At 56.3% G+C, this 17,740-nt stretch overlaps 1 protein-coding gene across 1 annotated transcript in view; it reads left to right on the top strand.

The window, feature by feature from the left end:
* LTBP2 (latent transforming growth factor beta binding protein 2) overlaps nt 1-17,740 on the top strand; it is a 99,596-nt gene that overhangs the window by 77,277 nt on the left and 4,579 nt on the right. The window contains exons 18-35 of the mRNA XM_089907953.1: nt 2,521-2,640; nt 7,447-7,566; nt 8,654-8,776; nt 8,994-9,119; nt 9,529-9,653; nt 9,979; nt 10,692-10,814; nt 10,912-11,037; nt 11,422-11,544; nt 12,085-12,216; nt 12,491-12,616; nt 13,187-13,330; nt 14,197-14,388; nt 14,516-14,599; nt 15,308-15,436; nt 15,714-15,851; nt 15,942-16,109; nt 16,421-16,789. Coding sequence (XP_089764079.1) covers nt 2,521-2,640; nt 7,447-7,566; nt 8,654-8,776; nt 8,994-9,119; nt 9,529-9,653; nt 9,979; nt 10,692-10,814; nt 10,912-11,037; nt 11,422-11,544; nt 12,085-12,216; nt 12,491-12,616; nt 13,187-13,330; nt 14,197-14,388; nt 14,516-14,599; nt 15,308-15,436; nt 15,714-15,851; nt 15,942-16,109; nt 16,421-16,789 — 2,469 coding nt within the window. The remainder of the gene's footprint in view (nt 1-2,520; nt 2,641-7,446; nt 7,567-8,653; nt 8,777-8,993; nt 9,120-9,528; nt 9,654-9,978; nt 9,980-10,691; nt 10,815-10,911; nt 11,038-11,421; nt 11,545-12,084; nt 12,217-12,490; nt 12,617-13,186; nt 13,331-14,196; nt 14,389-14,515; nt 14,600-15,307; nt 15,437-15,713; nt 15,852-15,941; nt 16,110-16,420; nt 16,790-17,740) is intronic.

Here is a 17,740-nt window from a genome sequence, read left to right as displayed (position 1 = left end):
TTTAGTTAACAAGTTCTTCCCCACTGTTAATTCACAAAGATATTCTCCTACACCTTCTTTCATTAAAGTTACAGTTTTGCCTTTCACGACATGTTTTAATCCATCTGGAGTCCATCCTTGCATGGGTGTTAATATCGGGTCTTTTCCATTTCCATTTTTCTCCATAGAACAAGTCAGTTTTCCCAGGCTTATCTATCAGGCAGTCATCCTGGCCCTACCAGTTTGTGGGTCCTTTATCAGGTTCTCTTTAGCTTCCCAAAGGGAGGACCAGTTATTTCAGAATTGCCAGGAGAGTTATTAAAATGCAGGTTCCTGGGCCTGCCCAGTACTGCTGCATCAGAATCTCTGGATGTGGGCCTGGGAGTGTACATTTTATACCATCTGCCAGTGACTCCACTGTGCACTAAAGTGTCATGAAGTATTGCTCATGTCTGTAAACAAATGCTTACTATTCCATTCATGCAATAAGTACTTTGGGGGGGTCTGGGCTAGGTACTAAGGACACTAGGATAATAAGGCACATTCTCAGCAGTCAGGGAGAAAAAAAAGCAGTTACTATTCAATATAAGGGTTGATTCCTAAGGGAACCCTGGGAAGGGCCATATGGGTTGGAGGGGCGAGGGCAGCCTCACTGAGAGATGAGAAGGATACAGCCAAGCTGGTGGGTGGGAAGCCACTCCAGGCGAGGGAACAGCACGTGCAGAAGCTCCTTAGGCTAAACTCCTTAGGCTTATCCTGTTGGCCTCAAAAATATCGAGCAGTTGTATTGCCTGTGTACCTCCTCACTACTATAGTAATCATGTTATTACTATATGTGCTCTTATTTGGGATAAACATGATGAGTACCTCTCCACTCAACTCCATTCATGCAATCACAGACAACTATGCCAGAAATCAACAGCAGAAGAAATACCAAGAAGAGGCCACCTCAGCATTAAGAGATATTCCTATTAGTGAAGTAAACCAAGCGTTTTTTCGTGAGGCCAAAGAACTCTACACCAAAAACTGAATTGTATGTGGACTAATACCAAACATTTATAAGTTTTTGACATTAAAATTTTGACCATAAAAGAAAAAGAAGGAGGCATGTGGGAAGCAGCAACCCAGGTGAGAGAACCAGGCGGGGCTAGGTCACAAAAGGTCTCACATGCCAGGCTGAGGAGCTTGGATTTTATAGAGTAGGTTTAATGCTAGAATAAAAATAATAATAGCTAACATTTCTTCAGTGCTCACCTTGTGTCAGGCAGGCACTGTGCTAAGCCCTTTACCTGGATTATCTCATTTCGTCTGCACAAAGCCTCTGTGAAGTGTTTGAACCATTGCTACGGGTTGGGGCAAGGGTGAGTCCTCCATTAATTTGACTGTGGGGGGCAGGGAATGGGGAGTGGCCAGAGTGACCTAGAGTTGACAAATTGAACCCACCCTTTTTTTTAAAAATTTATCTTTATTCTATTTATTTTTGGCTGCGTTGGGTCTTTGTTGCGGTGCACGGGCTTCTCATGGCAGTGGCTTTTCTTGTTGCTGAGCACGGGCTCTAGGCACGCGGGCTTTAGTAGTTGTGGCATGCCGGCTCAGTAGTTGTGGCACACGGGCTTAGTTGCTCCACGGCATGTGGGATCTTCCCGGAACAGGGATTGAACATGTGTCCACTGCATTGGCAGACGGATTCTTAACCACTGCACCACCAGGGAAGCCCTGAACCCATCCTTGGAATGGGAGTAGGGCTCTGCTGGCCATCAAACCAAGCAGAGGCATTTGTGTGAACAAAGGCTTGGAGGCTGGACCAGTGGGGATCAGCACACACAGCAAGGCTGGGGTGAGGCCTTGTGAGGCAGGCTGAGCAGCAGGGAACCCAGCAGGGGAGGGGCATGACCAGGCTTGGGCTTTCAAGCCATCACAGGGCACATTATGCTTTGGAACAATGGCAGAAACCAAATGGACAGATCCACAGCTGCCTAAGATGCTGTCTCTCACTGGCTGCTTAATCCCTAAACTTATGTTTTTGGGGGGTGGGGGGGCATGCCACGTGGCTTGTGGGATCTTAGTTCCCCTGACCAGGGATCGAACCAGGGCCCCTGGCAGTGAAAGCACCATCCTGGTCTTAACCACTGGACCACCACGGAATTCCAATCCCTAACCTTTAGGAAGGCCCCTAGGAACTCTAGGAGCAGACTTCTGGGGGATTTACTGGGGTCAAGAGGGGGACTTCATTGGCTTCCTCAGATAGTGCCATAGGCACAGCCACCTGACCTCAAGACCAGCCCTTGCACAGGGGTAAGGAGACAGCTGTGAGAGTCCCCATGGGCCCCCAAAGTAGCCATCCCCTCCAGGAGAAAGGAACTCAGGAGTTTGCAGGGGCCTGAGTTGGTCAGTCTCAGACCCTGCCATTCATGGCTGCAGCAAGGATGCCTTCCTTGCCTGGGCCTCAGCATGGGTGTCCTTGGCCTTGGCCTCTGAACAGATGTCCCAGGATCCCCTGCAGGGCTGGCCCCAACTCAGGACTTTGCTGCGTGTTTACAGACATAGACGAGTGTGGGCAGCCCGAGGTGTGCAGCGGGGGGCGGTGCACCAACACGGAGGGTTCCTACCACTGCGAGTGTGACCAGGGCTACATGATGGTCAGGAAGGGCCATTGCCAAGGTAAGGAATGGGGTGCCGCTCTACCCTCTCCTGGCCCCTCCCCGGGCACTGCCCACCACCAGCTCCCCTTCCAGCTTATCCCCGACTGGGCCCCTTGATGCCGAGCCCCCTCCTGCACACAGAGAGACCTATCTGTGGATTCTGGAGCCCTTCTGTCCCCTCAGTGGGATTTTGACATCCTGTCTGTCCTGGCAGCACGGAGCACAGTAACTTTATGTACATGAGATCCCGGGAGCACCCCTCCATGCACCTCTGCCCCTCACCTTGAGTCATGCGGCAGAGGGAAGGTTGATCTATCTGGGAGGTGCCTGGGGCCTTGGGCTCGGCCTACTTGCTAAAGCTTTAAGGCTGTGAGCTCCTCAGAGCTGGACCATATCCTTAGATGACCATGCATGGACACCTGACAAATGTCCATGTGTTGGACACCCCAACAAATGCTAGTGGGATAAATGAACAAATGAGCCCTCATCCTGGCCCCCTTTCCCAGGCCCTGCCATAAGTTGGCTGTGTCATTGCCAACTGATGTCCTCACAGACTGGCTTGAACCTGCCACCATCATGTCAGCTCCTGGTAGCCCTGCCACTTCCACCCCCTTGCCAGGCTGGGGGTCTCAGATGCTTGCAAGAGGCCTGGGTCATGTGCTCCCAAGACTGGCTGAGACAGGAAGGGGTGAGGGGGAATCCAGGCTCTCTCTGGAAGGAAGTCCTGCCCTGGATCCAAGGTTAGGCCCAGACGCCTCCCTGCCTCCAGGTTTCCCTGGGCCAAGATTCAGAGGGTCCTAGAGGTGAGAGATGAGCTTCTGTGTCTGGTGAAGGGAGCCCACCCCCTTCCCAATGCCACTACCACAGAAGCAGAGTCCAGAGCCCTGGCAGGTCTTGGCAAAGGGGAGAGGTCACTAGGGGTGTAGGACAGACAATGCTCTGTCTGCATCCCTGGCGTGTTACTTTCCCCTCTCAATGCCTCCCCGTTTAAACTCAGGCCCACTTATGATCAAAACCTGAACCCACTTCCCTTATCCTCACTAACTTACTGGGGACAGACATCCTGGCATGTTCCGGGAGAAGGGAGAGTGAAGGGAGTTAGCATTTGATGTGTGCCTGCTATGTGCCAGGTGCTGTGTTAGGGATCTGATAGACTGCCTCATTTAAGCATCGAACATTATTAATTTGGCATTAGACTTTGTTAAAAAGTAAAGCAAAACTAAAGGAAATGAACTAAGAAAAATACCAGGACATTAAAAATATCAAATTTATACTAACCAGTCCGTGCAAGAGCACAGGCTCTGGCGGAGACAGGCCTGGGTTTGGCTCTTGCCTCAATGTCTGAAAATGGAAACCATAATGCCCATCTTAGGGGCTCCTGTGAGGACTGAATAACCTGCCACATACAAAGTGCACGTGCAGCCCCTCAGCGAGTAGGGGGCGGCACTACTGTCTGAGGACCCGTTCTCTCGCACGTCTAATCTCCCCTCAACGCCAGGTTCCAGACACACACCTCGGCTGGGAGGTCAGGCTGAGTTCCTGGCCCAGGGCAGACACTCTGAGTCTGCTGAGAGAAAAACGGATGTAGCCTGCACACTTCCCCAGGTTTCCATCCATAACCACAGACCCGGCCCATCACCCCGAGAGCCCAGTGAATTTCCTCTCCTTCTTTCTTCTTCTTCCAACTAAGAAACCACTCTCTCCACTTAAACTTCAAGTATCTGCTGAAAGGCCTGAGTGGTCTGGACAGCAGCCCATCCAAAGTCTCGATGGCATTTCCATCGTACCATGACTCTGGGTTCCCATGGAAAGGGGTTAGGTTCCCCTGCAGACTGCCAGGGCTCTGCTGTCCCCACCCACGTCCAAGGTCACCTGAGCGTCTGGCGCCTGAGTGAGCACCCTCCCCACCCTGTGCCCTCACAAGGAACAGAGGCAGCACCCTCACATTTCCTCACGCAGAGGCTGCAGTGCTGGTTAGAGAAGCTCCAGGATCCTCCCAGTGTACAGACAGCAGGTTGGCAAGCTGGTCCCTGGGGTGACTGTTTCCTTGGGTCTTCTGGGATCTCTTCAGCAGCCTCATACCAAGAGGATGTGAAGGTTTAGTTAGTCACATGGTCTCATTCTTTGGTCAGCAAACACTTGTTGAGCACCAGCTGGGTCCCAGCCATGGGCTAGGAATATAGCAATAAAAAGACAGACAGCTCCTGCCCCCCAAGGACCAGGGTAAAAGCTACCAAAGCATACCATAAGCTTAGATTAAAATTCAAACCCTAGACTAGGCAGAAAAATCTGGCTCCAGGCACAAAGAGGTTGGTGGAACAGCCTCAAGATATCTGGTGACCTCAGAGCTTGTGCCTTTAACATGTAACCCACTTCATCCAGAATCTTTATCTGGTTCCTTTAATCGGCTAGGCTAGTGGCTCTGTTATATCCACCCCCACTTAGAAGAGGCCTGCCCTGGCTCAGGTGGAGACTGTGGGCTGCTTTGACCCTCTGCCCTCCCTCTCTCACCTGCTGGCAGACCTCTCGCACATGATCATCGCTGGCTGGGGCTCTGGTCTGAGGAAGGTGTGCCAGGTGTGCCAGTGGTGGGTGTGCCAGGACAGGCCAGGTTATACTACATTAACAACCAACCTCAACCTTAGTGATTTAGGACACCGCAAACTTGATATCTGACCAAGGCCACATGTCCATCATGAGGAAACATCCCGCCCCACGTTTCCTCACCCTAGAGCCTGGCTAAAGGAATGGCCGGCATCTTGAATGTGGCCAGTGTTCATGGAAGAAAGAAAGAGCACCCTGCAGGGTTGCACACAAATAAATGTTTGGGCCCATGAATTATACACGTCCTAGCTACTGGCCAGCACTAGTCCCCTGGCCCCATCCAACCACAAGGGACCAGGAGGCACAAGCCCACCGTGGCCCAGAAGTGGAGAGCTGGAATTCTCAGTGAACAGCATTCGTCCTGCAAGTCTCCTAATGCCTAGTGTGAAACAGTTCGGGCACCACCTCCACAGATGTGCCCAGAACGTTTGGGGCAGGGCAGACCTCAGGGCCCTTTGCTCCTGGTAAATCTAATCTCCTTCCTGTCCTGCCTGATCCCTGCAGGAGAGGTCCAAAGACTCCATTTTTCCTCAGTGTGGTCTTAGAGGAGGATCCTTGCCTCATTCTTTCTCTTCATCCCGGAGTCTCGCATCCCTGAAGCAGGAATTGTGGATAATTCCCAATGGCTTTGCCCATTTTCCTTCGGTACCTCAGCCAAGGCCAGCGGGCCATGGTGCTGGCCAAAATTGGTGGCCCTAGGACCTTCATTTCCTCCACCTCTGTCTCATTCTCTCCATCTCTGTCTTTACAGAAGCCCTTAGAATAGTTTAGCCTGGTGTCACCACAGCCCAGCTAGGGGCTCTTGGCTGCCCTCTTTCCAGAGGTGAGCCTTATCTCAGTGTCCCCAAGATTGCCCGGGAGTTCTGGGTATCTCCTTACACACACCACCTGAAAAACCACCCGCCCTGTGTATGTCTTCCTCATGTGGACCCTCAGGGTGAAGTTTTGACCTTGAGAGGTACCTGGCTCCCTGGGACAGAGGGCTTTGATGTACCCGGTCTTCTGTAGACCAAACAACCTCAGAGGAGATTCATATTCACCCTCTACTTCCGGGCCCATGTCCTGTTCTATTATGACAGCTGCTGGCTTGAGTCCCTTTGCAGAAAGCCTGTGTTCTGACCCTTGGCCCTGCCTCCTGCCTTTCTTTCCTCCATGGGTGCTGAGTAGGTCTTCCTCCTGGGCAGTAGGGTCTCTGAATCTACATGAACGGGTGGCCTCCCTGCAGGAGAATGACAGTTATCCACATAGGGAGGGTAAATCTGGCGCTCGGTCAATCTGTCTGTCATGAATAGTTCTGTCTGTCATGAATAGTGACTGGGAGCCTCGACACTGGGCCAGAGGAGCAGAATGTCCTCCTGCAGTCCTGACCCAGAGTTCAATCCCTGTGTCACAACCTCCCTAACTCAGCCCAGGTCACCTGGGGGCCTTGGATGGTGGACTCCCCAGTATACAAGCTTCACGCTGGGAAGAGCCCTGCATGCAGTTCCTGGGAGAAAGCTCACCCTCCCACTCCCTGTCACTCTCCCAGGACTGGCTGCTCTCTCTCTCCATGGATCACCCCTTCCCCTACTTGTCCTGTTGGTGCTCAGACTCATCCTTTCTGGCTGACTTTCCTGGATCTCACCAGAGTGGGTGCTGGAGCTCTATGTGGTTCTCAGCTAGAAGAAAAGTCTCCTCTCCAGCTGAGAAGCCTTGCCAGCCTCCACCCTTCACCCTGCATCAGCCTCAGGGCTGGTCTTGGCCACATCTAAGATTGGGGGATCATCCTCAGTCCTCATTTCCTGGTGCAGGGAAGCCCATTTGGCCCTCATTGCCCAGCTGGGATCTATTCTGGGGCCTCCGGGATCTGCCAAGCACGTCCAAACACGTCATTGTCACCCCTTGTAAAGGAACAAGGGAGATACGAAGGCCCTTCCCAAGAGTCCAGCTCATGAATTCAAGCTCTCTCACCCTCCCCTAGCTAGTGGAAGGGCAGCCTCCTTCACCAAGGAGTCTCCCTTCCTAAAGGTCTTCCATCTCTCTTTTGTCCAGGACAGTGGATGGGAGGTGGGGTTGGGAACACAGGACAGCGCTCACTTTTTCCTAGTTTCCATCAGTACAGAAACTGACATCCCTCCTTCTCCCCAGCCAAGGGCAGGGTCAAGGATTTGCTTCTTCACAGCCCACCCATGTGCCGTGGTTCGCAGAGATGACCAAGGCGGGCGGGGTTGTTATTTTGCAGATATCGACGAATGCCATCACCCCGGCACCTGCCCTGACGGGAGATGCGTCAACTCCCCTGGCTCCTACACTTGCCTGCCCTGCGAGGAGGGCTACAGGGGCCAGAGTGGGAGCTGTGTAGGTGAGGGCTGCTTGCCAAGGCACTGAGGGGGCTGTTTGGCCTTGGGACCCCTGGATGAGCCCACAACAGGAAGGGGAAGGGGTGGGCAGAGGGAAGTGGCTTGGAGGCTATTGTCCTCCATGACCTGGCTGGGTTCCCAGATGACGCTGGGGCTGAGATGGGTGTGCTTCAGTTACTGGTGCTCTGCCCTCTGAATCAGCCGGGGGTGGGGGGTGCCTGTCAGCTCCTTGGCCATATCCATCCTTGGGCTACAGCCCAAGGTCCCAGCGGCTTCTGTGGCTGGATCCTGCTAGGTAGAGTGAGGTACCAAGCGTCTTTGGAAGGGGCTGACACCAGTGGTGTGTTTCCCAGGGAGGAGTGGTCTTCTGCTCTTCTGCATCTCAATGTCTCAGTGTCTAACAGCAACGCCTAACTGAACAGCGGGTGCTCTTCTCCCTCCGGGGGGAGGGGCGCTGCATGTCATCTGTAGGAGGAATGCTCTTTCCCTCAGCCCCTACAGGAAGAAGGACCCAGGGTTCAGAATGCCACGAGGGACTGAGTTGTGAATAGACGCTTTGAGGCTCTGGAGAGGGCAGACGTTTCCCAGGCCCTTGAGACTGCCACTCAGCCACCCAGGCATAACTTGGCCTCTCTCTGCGTTGCCCACTCACCTATTGAACCTGGTGGGTGGGCTGGGAACATGAGATAATGCCAGTCTGGTTGGTGGGTAGGAGACAAGAGAGGTTCAGACTCACTATAGGGTGAGTCAAGTGTCTTAGACACTTGACTGCAGGTGTCCTCAGATGGGCCAAACCAGTCCCAGGACTGGGGGACCTGGCCCCGTTTTCTAGGAATTTGCAGGATGCTCTGTGTCACTAGATAGAGCTGAAGTGAGCTCGGTGGGGGGAAGTGAGCTCAGGGGAGAAGGGTACCCTGTCTAAGTAGGTAGGCCCAGGAACAGGAAGGACTTCATGCCCTTCCCAGGGTGCCTATGGCCCCCTCTGAATGCTGATTCCCTGGCCTCGTAATTGACATGCTCTCAGCCTGATGACGGAGGCTGCGTGAGGAAGATGAGGCCAGCCCGCCATCCTGGACTTCTCTCCCGCAGATGTGAATGAGTGTCTGACCCCTGGGGTCTGCGCCCATGGAACGTGCATCAACCTGGAGGGTTCCTTTAGATGCTCTTGTGAGCCGGGCTACGAGGTCACCTCGGACGAGAAGGGCTGCCAAGGTACAAAGAAGATCTGAAGCACGCTTTGTCCGCAGCGAGTCAGCCTGCAGCTCCCTCCTTCTGGCCCCGCAACCCTGAGCACGCTGACCCAACATGTGGCTGCGAGACCCGTCCTTCCCCCGCCCTGCCCCGCTCCCGCCCCACTGGCCTCTGCCTAGCCCGGCGTGTCTGTCCGGCAGAGCCCGAGCCCCACACGGAGCTCAACGGCCTGTTTCAGACGCTGATGAATGTGCCAGCCGCACCTCGTGCCCCGCGGGCCTCTGCCTCAACACGGAGGGCTCCTTCACCTGCTCGGCCTGCCACAGTGGGTACTGGGTGAACGAGGACGGCACTGCCTGCGAAGGTAACCCGGGAGAGGGGGGATGGCCGAGAGGGACCGAGAACACAGGCCCTCTTACCTCTCAAAGAACACTCCATTTGTCCCCCAGCTTGGGGCTGATGCTGAGGGTCTCCAGGCTAGGCTAGAGGACCCTGTGAATGGCCTTGGCCCCAGGGACAGCTTCTATTTCCTCCTCCATGAGGACAGGAGGAAAAGGGAGTCACGGAGGCAAGAGGGAAGCTGACGGTATAGCCGCCCCAGGAGCATCCTGGGGAGAGGGTACTGGGGTTGCCCTACAGAAGGCTCACAGCCAGGGACCCCCAGAAAGTCCTATGAGGTCAGAGAGGGAGCCAGAGGCGTGGGGTGCTTCCTGCCTCACCAGGTGGAGGGAGGCCTCCTAGGCCCCCGGGGACTGGCTGGCTGTCTGCCCCAGAACTAGACGAGTGTGCCCTTCTGGGAGTCTGCCCCTCGGGAGTCTGCACCAACACTGCCGGCTCCTTCTCCTGCAGCGACTGCGAGCGGGGCTACCAGCCCAGCGCCCTGGGCCACACCTGTGACGTGAGAGGCCCCCCCCCTGCCGTGGGGGAGAAGAGCGCAGACTAACCCATCACCCTTAGAGAAGGGCGCTCACCTCAGATGGTGGGGCAGCTGGGGACACCTATTCTTGCCCCTCCCCCAACAGTAGTTGGAAAGGCGACTGCAGAACTGGGTCTAGGGGACCACTGAGCCACTGGATCACAAGCTTCAGCACGTGTCAGAATCGCTGGGAGAGTTTGTTCAACAGGCAGCTTCCCGGGGCTTTGTCCCAGGCCTACTAAATCCACCTCTGTCGGGGGCCCTTGGGATCTGTCATCTAAGAAGGTCCTCAAGGTTTCCTTGTAAGGGTGGGTGCTGGGACCATATTCCGAAAAACCTTGGCCTGTACCAGGCAATCTGTAGGCCAATTTAAATAATCTAGTTTTGGGCTTCCCTGGTGGCGCAGTGGTTGAGAGTCTGCCTGCCGATGCAGGGGACACGGGTTCGTGCCCCAGTCCGGGAAGATCCCACGTGCCGCGGAGCGGCTGGGCCCGTGAGCCGTGGCCACTGAGCCTGTGCGTCCGGAGCCTGTGCTCCACAACGGGAGAGGCCACGGCAGTGAGAAGCCTGCGTTTCCCGCCCCCCCCCAAAAAAAATAGTAATAATAATCTAGTTTCTGTTACCTTCTCAGGTTCTCTGTATCTGCTTCCTCGGCTTATTTCTCATTTGCCTTCCCAATTGTTTCTCAGTGAAATCTCAGCCATCTCAGCCATGATGAGGGCAGTGGGGTTCGGCCACCCTAGGCCAGGGCTGCTGGGATAGGCCAACTGTCCCCAAGGTGGGCACTGTGTGAGCTGCCAGAGGCGGGGGAGCTGGGACAGAAGGAGGGAGCTGCAGTTATCCCGCTCCCCAAAGGCTCCCTCGCCAGCTTCTCCCAGCTCTACTGCTTTACAAGGGAGCGATGCCCCTATGGGTCCAGTCTCCTCAGGCAGGTGCCAGGTCCTCTGGAGACCTCCCCGTTGGCTCCTGCCCTTGGGAGGTGCTGCCATCGGCTGCCCTCCTCCCTGTGTGACCCGGCAGATGTGGACGAGTGTGAAGACCCCCAGAGCAGCTGCCTGGGAGGCGAGTGCAAGAACACGGCTGGCTCCTACCAGTGCCTCTGCCCCCCGGGCTTCCAGCTGGCCAATGGCACCGTGTGTGAGGGTGAGTGGCTCAGGTCTCCCCACCGGGGACGGGGGCAGAGTGCGCGGGGAGGCGGGAGCGTCCCCGGGAGACAGCACAGCCCATCTTCTCCCTACAGACGTGGACGAGTGCGTGCGAGAGGAGTACTGCGCACCGCGCGGCGAGTGCCTCAACAGCCACGGGTCCTTTTTCTGTCTCTGCGCCCCAGGCTTTGCCAGCGCAGAGGGGGGCGCCAGCTGCCAGGGTGAGTAGCCAGCAGCAGGGGGCGCTAGAGGCTATCTAGAGTACTGAAAATGCTCACGGTCCCACCCAGGATGGGAAGATAGGAGGCTGAGTGATGAGGTGGGAGGCAGGTGTCAGGAGGGTCTCAGTCTTCCTCCAGAGCCTCTCCATGGTGTCTATGGCAGGTGCCCTCACCCTCTCTCCCCTTGACACAGCCCCAGTTCCAGGGCTCCGCCCCCCAGTCGGGCCTCTGGCTTCCAGCTCTGGACTCTCCCTGGGACCTTCCAGCACTTTCCTACTTCGAGCCACTCCCTGGCCCTCCTATGGGCTCCTCAGGGCCCAGAGGAAGCTGCACAGGGCCCTGGGGACCCATGGCTGGTCCTGCTGCCAGATGTCTCTATTCTAGATGTGGACGAGTGTGCAGTCACTGACCGGTGTCTCGGGGGGCAATGTGTCAACACTGAGGGCTCCTTCAACTGTCTGTGCAAGACTGGCTTCCAGACCTCCACAGAGAGTGGGGAGTGTGTGGGTAAGGGCTCTGGGGGGGCGAACGGGGCCCCTCCCCACGTCTGTCTCCTCCACTCTGCCTCCTCCTCAGCTCCCTGGGACCCGGACCCCCAGCTTCCAGGAAGCAGAGAACTTTCCACAGATTAATCGTCCAATGCACTTATTGAGCCTCTGCTGACTCAGGGGCTGTCTCAGGGTGTCCTTGTGCTAGCAGAGCACATAATCTAGTTCTTAAAGCCAAACTGATGCAACAGACATTTATTAAACACCACCTGGGTTTAATGTCTTTTGCTGGAACAAATAGACAGTTATGGACAATCTTGAAATTGACCAAGGGAGACAGATATGAAGACGACTCTCCATAATACACTTTGGGGAAGGTCTTCTATAAAGAGGAGTAGGAAGTGCTCTGCTGTAGATGCTTGGGGGTTGACACGAGCACAGTAGTTTGGAACAGATCAAAGACCCCAGAGGTTGTGCGGCATGACCTTTTAATGCCAGAGAGGTGGGGCCAGAGTAGTGACCCAGCCACTTCTGTCCCCTCTCATGACTCTGGGGACAGACACTGATGAGTGTGAGGACTTCGGAGACTCGGCGTGTGGGGCCTGGAGGTGTGAGAACAGCCCCGGCTCCTACCGCTGTGTCCCGGGCTGCCAGCCCGGCTTCCATGTGGCCCCGACTGGAGACTGTGCTGGTGAGTCGGGAGCGGGTGTCCAGGGTGAGAAGCCTGAGGACACCTATTTTTCATGTATCCAGCTAGAAACTATTTTTTGCTGCTGTCTGAAGTTTGTGTATTTTCCATACAGCAGTGCTTACACAAAAATTGAAGAGGAATGTCAGTGTTAGAGTTTTCCTTTCCTGTATTCAGAAGTTAGCTTTCAGAAATCTTGGTGTTAGTAGACCAAATAAATAAGAATTCCCAGCGAATAGAGAGCACACCCTACACTGTAGCCTCCCCTGTCCCACAGACATAGACGAGTGTGCCAACGACACCATGTGTGGGAGCCACGGTTTCTGTGACAACACCGACGGCTCCTTCCGCTGCCTCTGTGACCAGGGCTTCGAGACCTCGCCCTCCGGCTGGGACTGCATTGGTGAGAAGCCTGAGCCAGGGAAGGGAAGGCCCTTGGGCCCTTGATCCCATCTCTGCAGATCTTGGCTGCCCTGCATAGAGGGGCCCTAGGGCCCTCCTCCTGAAATGTTCAGGGTCTAACAAGGCTCCATAAGGGGTCCTCATAGAGTGGCAAGGGAGGGAGATTTCAGCCCCACCCTACAGGGGCACCTTGGCCAGGTTGGTCAAGGAAACGAGGCCACCTTCACCAGCAGGGGAAGCAAGCACGCCAGTGAAGTCACCACCCTTCCCCAGAGACCCTAAGGTCTCAAGGGGCACATGTGGGGACCGTGCGGAGGGAGGAACCCTTCCTCTTTGTCCACTTACAGACTCTTTTCTGCCATCCTTCTCCTTCTTCCTCTTCCTTCCCATGCCCTCTGCTCATCTGTTCCTCCTTCCTGCTAACTCATACCCACTTCCACTCTTGCCCCAAGGCCTAGCCTGTTTCTTTGGGGGGGGATGAGACAAGGATCTGCCTGCTGGCCTTGAGGCAGGGGCAGGGGTGCCTGGGCTGCCTCTCCTCTGCCCACGAGTCTGTCCTCCTGCCTGGCAGACGTGAATGAGTGCGAGCTCATGCTGGCGGTATGCGGGGCGGCACTCTGCGAGAACGTGGAGGGCTCCTTCCTGTGCCTCTGCGCCAGCGACCTGGAGGAGTATGACGCTCAGGAGGGGCGCTGCCGACCGCGGGTGGCTGGAGGTGAGCCCCGGACCCCACCCCGTCGTTGTGCACCACCACTCCATGGCTTACAAAGCACTTCCACTGCTCCAGCTCTTAGGGATGTGGGCCGGGCCGGGCTGCAGCTCAGGGATGGAGCGCCGAGCGGTGAGGAGTCTGAGAGTGCGGTGCCGAGTCTGCTCCAGGCCAGGGAACTTCCAGGAGGCTGCAGGGTTGTGACGACACTACAGGAGGCTCAAGAAGCTATAATGCCAATTTAGGGGGTCCTCAGGGATCTCAGATTGAGCCTTGGAGGGAGCCTCAATCCAACCCCGGGGAGCTCTTGGCTGAGGGAGACTCTGAAGCTGAGCTAAGTTCGACTCTCCCCGTCCCACTCCACCGAGGGATGCTGCTGGGCTCAGCCTGTCAGCCCTGGCGGGACTGGGACTCAGCTGGACTTCTCTGACTTGGGGAAAAGCAAGCAGGACTTAGAACAAGGAAGGGTGGGAGGGGCAGGGGTACAGTGTGAAGCAGAGGAATGGGCAGAGAGGGCTGCCCATACGGTATGCCGGGGACTGGGGGCGCCCCACTACAGTGGAGGGAGGCAGGATGGTACGCTGGAAGGAGCGGGGGTTTGGCACCAGAGGAACGGGGGTCAACTCTCTGCTAAGCCACTAGGTGGCTTTGGCAAGTCACCTAGCTTCTCGAAGCCTCGGCTGCCTCTTCTATGACAGATGGCCTAGGGTGAGCTCTCCGTACGGGTGTGAAGAGCATCAGGCGAGACAATGGAAGCATTTCGCACACTGTAAAGCGCTATATAAATGGTTAAATTTTAAAATAAATTCAAAGGCTAGGGTGCCCCAGGGGGCCATGAACGGACAATAATAAGGGGCTTCTATCGCAAATAGGTCACAGGATCCCTGAGGCCCCGCCAGGGGAACACCCCCCAGGCCCCATCCGCATGGGATGCTACTCTGGGCAAAAGGGCCAGCCGCCCTGCTCCAGTCTTCTGGGCCGGAACACCACGCAGGCCGAGTGCTGCTGCACCCAGGGCACCGGCTGGGGAGATGCCTGTGAGCTGTGCCCAGCCGAGGACTCAGGTAAGGCCCCCAAGGGTCCCAAATCCTCTCAGGGTCAGCTCTGCAGGGTGACACTGAAAGAAGGGGGGAGAGGAAGGGGGGGTGGCAGAACCCTTCTCCCTCTGAGCTTGGATGCCTCCCTGCACAGTCGAATTCAGCGAGATCTGCCCTAGCGGGAAAGGCTACATCCCTGTGGAAGGAGCCTGGATGTTTGGACAGACCACATACACAGGTAACCTCCCTACAGACCCTCCTTCCCAAATGCCACTCACCTGACTAGGCCCGGCCTGGTCCTCCATGAGGCCCCCAGGGACGCTCTGCATGCAGTCCCTGCCTCTCAGGGTGCTTCCAACCAACGTTCCTGTCCCAGGGCTGCAGATTTTTAGCTGGAAGTTCTGACCTGAGCTCCTCCTGGAGTGTCTATACAACCCCACTTTGGTTTCTCTGCTCACTCGAGGCTGAACCCTCCAAGGAACAAACTATGATGCCTTGACTAACCCAGTCACAGGGCACAGGGACACAGGCCAGAGGCAGCTGCTGGTCTCCCTGGCCCCACTTACGAAGCCCGAAACTTTGGGGAACTCACACTCAGAAAGGGTGGTTCAGGAATGGGCTCACACCTGAAACTGGAAAAGGAAATAACAGAAATGGAAGTAGTTCCCCTTGAATGCTTGCTATGTGCCAAGCACCGTTTTAAGCACCTTACATGTATTAACCTTTTAATCCTCATTAACTCTAAGAGGTTAAGTAGTGGTATCCATATTTTCTAGGTAGGAAACTGAGGCAAGGAGAACTTAAGCAATTTGCCCGAAGTCGCCCACCTAGCAAGTGGCAAGGCCGGGATTCGACCCCAGCCAGTCTGGCTTTGGAACCCCTAGTCCTAAGAACTGCCCCATCCTGCTTCTCGCCTTCCCCTCGCCTCAGCTCTGCCCTCCCACAGATGCCGACGAGTGTGTGATGTTTGGGCCCGGTCTCTGCCAGAACGGCCGGTGCCTCAACACGGTGCCTGGCTACATCTGCCTGTGCGATCCTGGCTACCACTACGACGCTGCCCGCAGGAAGTGTGAGGGTGAGACACCTGGCACCCCTCCCCACCCTGGGGCCCAGAGCTGAGTGCTCACCCACCCCTGCCAGCCAGCCCAATTCTTGCTGGGAGTTCCCCTTCCCAGGGAAGACACCCACTACAGCGGGCAGGTCTGAGGTGAGGGAACCTACTGGAAAGGCATCCCTGGGAAGGGGGTGAGGAGGGGACACAGTTACAAGAAAACCCCCTTCCCTGAAGGTGGCCTGTGGGCAGGCCGCGTTGGCACTGCCCCCGACCTTCCTCCCATCTCCCTGCCTCCCAGATCACGATGAGTGCCAGGACATGGCCTGTGAGAATGGCGGGTGTATGAACACGGAAGGCTCTTTCCACTGCTTCTGCAGCCCGCCCCTCACCCTGGACCTCAGCCAGCAGCGCTGCGTGAACAGCACCAGCGGTGCGGGTCAGTGGGGGGGCCGTGGGGCGGTGGGGCAGCCGGGGGAGCGGACCTGGGCTGGGGGGGCTCACATGCCTCCACGCCCTGTGCCGCCAGAGGACCTGCCTGACCATGACATCCACACGGACATCTGCTGGAAAAAAGTCACCAATTACGTGTGCAGCCATCCCCTGCACGGGCGCCACACCACCTACACTGAGTGCTGCTGCCAGGACGGCGAGGCCTGGAGCCAGCAGTGTGCTCTGTGCCCCCCCAGGAGCTCTGGTGAGAAGGGCGGCCTGTGCCTGAAGGAGGGAAGGGGAGACACCTGCGGAGCTGGGCTGGGCCCCAGGGTAGGGGATGTCCTCACCTTGGAATCCACAGCCATCCAGGTCTGTGGATTTAGAACGGAGTAGGGCAAGTCAAGGCCCTGTCTTCCGTCCCTGTTGTTTGGGGACAGAGCTGGGGACAGAGGACGGCAGTCCCAGCACACTCCCTCTCTCCGTGGGGCGGTGAGCATGAGCTGGGGAAAGAGCACTCCAGGCTTCAGCTACCAGGAGCCAGGCCCAGCTTCCTCTCTCCCTCCTCTCTGACAGAGGTCTACGCTCAGCTGTGCAACGTGGCCCGCATTGAAGCGGAGCGGGAGGCCGGGGTCCACTTCCGGCCTGGCTATGAGTATGGCCCTGGGCCCGAGGACCTGCACTACAGCCTCTATGGCCCAGACGGGGTCCCCTTCTACAACTACCTGGGACCCGAGGACACCATCCCTGAGCCGCTCTTCCCCAACACGGCCAGCCGCCCAGGGGACCGCACACCGGTCCTTGAGCCTCCCTTGCAGCCCTCAGAACTCCAGCCCCACTACGTGGCCAGCCATCCAGGTCTGTGTTGCTGCAAAAATGGGGAAGAGGTGGGCTCTGAAGCTGTTTCACTTCCATCTCCTCCATCTGCTCATCACTGTCAGCAGGGTGAGGACAGGAAAGGGAAAAGACCCCCAAGCCCCCTCACGGGTCACTCAAGGGAGAACTCCAAACGCCCGGGTCACACATGAACACCTCCCTCTGATGGACTAGCACAGGGGACACAGAGAGGTACAGGGCATCATCCCAACCCCAAAAGCTGCCTGTGGGAGTTGAAGAGGGGGACAGCAGCACACTCCCACCACGCCACTTACAGTATGCAGGATACCCTGCTCTACAGGTTCACACTTGTGACCTGAAATGGGAATCAAGGATTTCTAATCACTTTAAAGGTCCACTGTGGTGACCCAGTTTGTAAGTGGCAATGACCCCAGCACTCGGGACTTGGATTCTAATGAGGAAGTCGGGTGTGGCATCTGTGCAGTGGACGCGGTACCTGCCACGGGGACAGCCACTGCATCAGACTGATCAAAACTGCACTGAGATTAGGGACAGGGTCTTTTCCAGGGGAGGGGGGTTGCTTAGAGAAAGAAGAGGGTTAGGCAGATCTTGGAGGAGTTTTGCTTTGTGGTGAGTGAGGGTAATTCCCTTTTGCTACCAATCATGTCCGCCCCAAAAAAACTATGTAAAGATTTTAACAAAATACGCTGCCACCAACCACAACAAAATCAAAACTGTACAGGGACACCCAAGCGCTCCGGAGCCCTGGCGTTGTGAAAGCAGTGAGTACCAACCTCCCCAGAGCCCTCATTTAAAGTAAGCGTGGGCTTCCCTGGTGGCGCAGTGGTTGAGAGTCCGCCTGCCGATGCAGGGGACACGGGTTCGTGACCTGGCCCGCGAAGATCCCACGTGCCGCGGAGCGGCTGGTCCCGTGAGCCATGGCCGCTGAGCCTGCGCGTCCGGAGCCTGTGCTCCGCAATGGCAGAGGCCACAATAGTGAGAGGCCTGCGTACCGAAAAAAAAAAAAAAAAAACAAAATAAAGTAAGCGTGCCTCTCCA

This window comes from Delphinapterus leucas, chromosome 2 (assembly GCF_059928025.1).
Source record: "Delphinapterus leucas isolate spDelLeu-1000000601 "Yukka" chromosome 2, BTC_Dleu_Yukka2, whole genome shotgun sequence".
NCBI classification, from domain to species: Eukaryota; Metazoa; Chordata; class Mammalia; order Artiodactyla; family Monodontidae; genus Delphinapterus; species Delphinapterus leucas.
The sequence above is the reverse complement of the archived record's forward strand: the minus strand, read 5'-3'. Positions and strand labels throughout refer to the sequence as shown.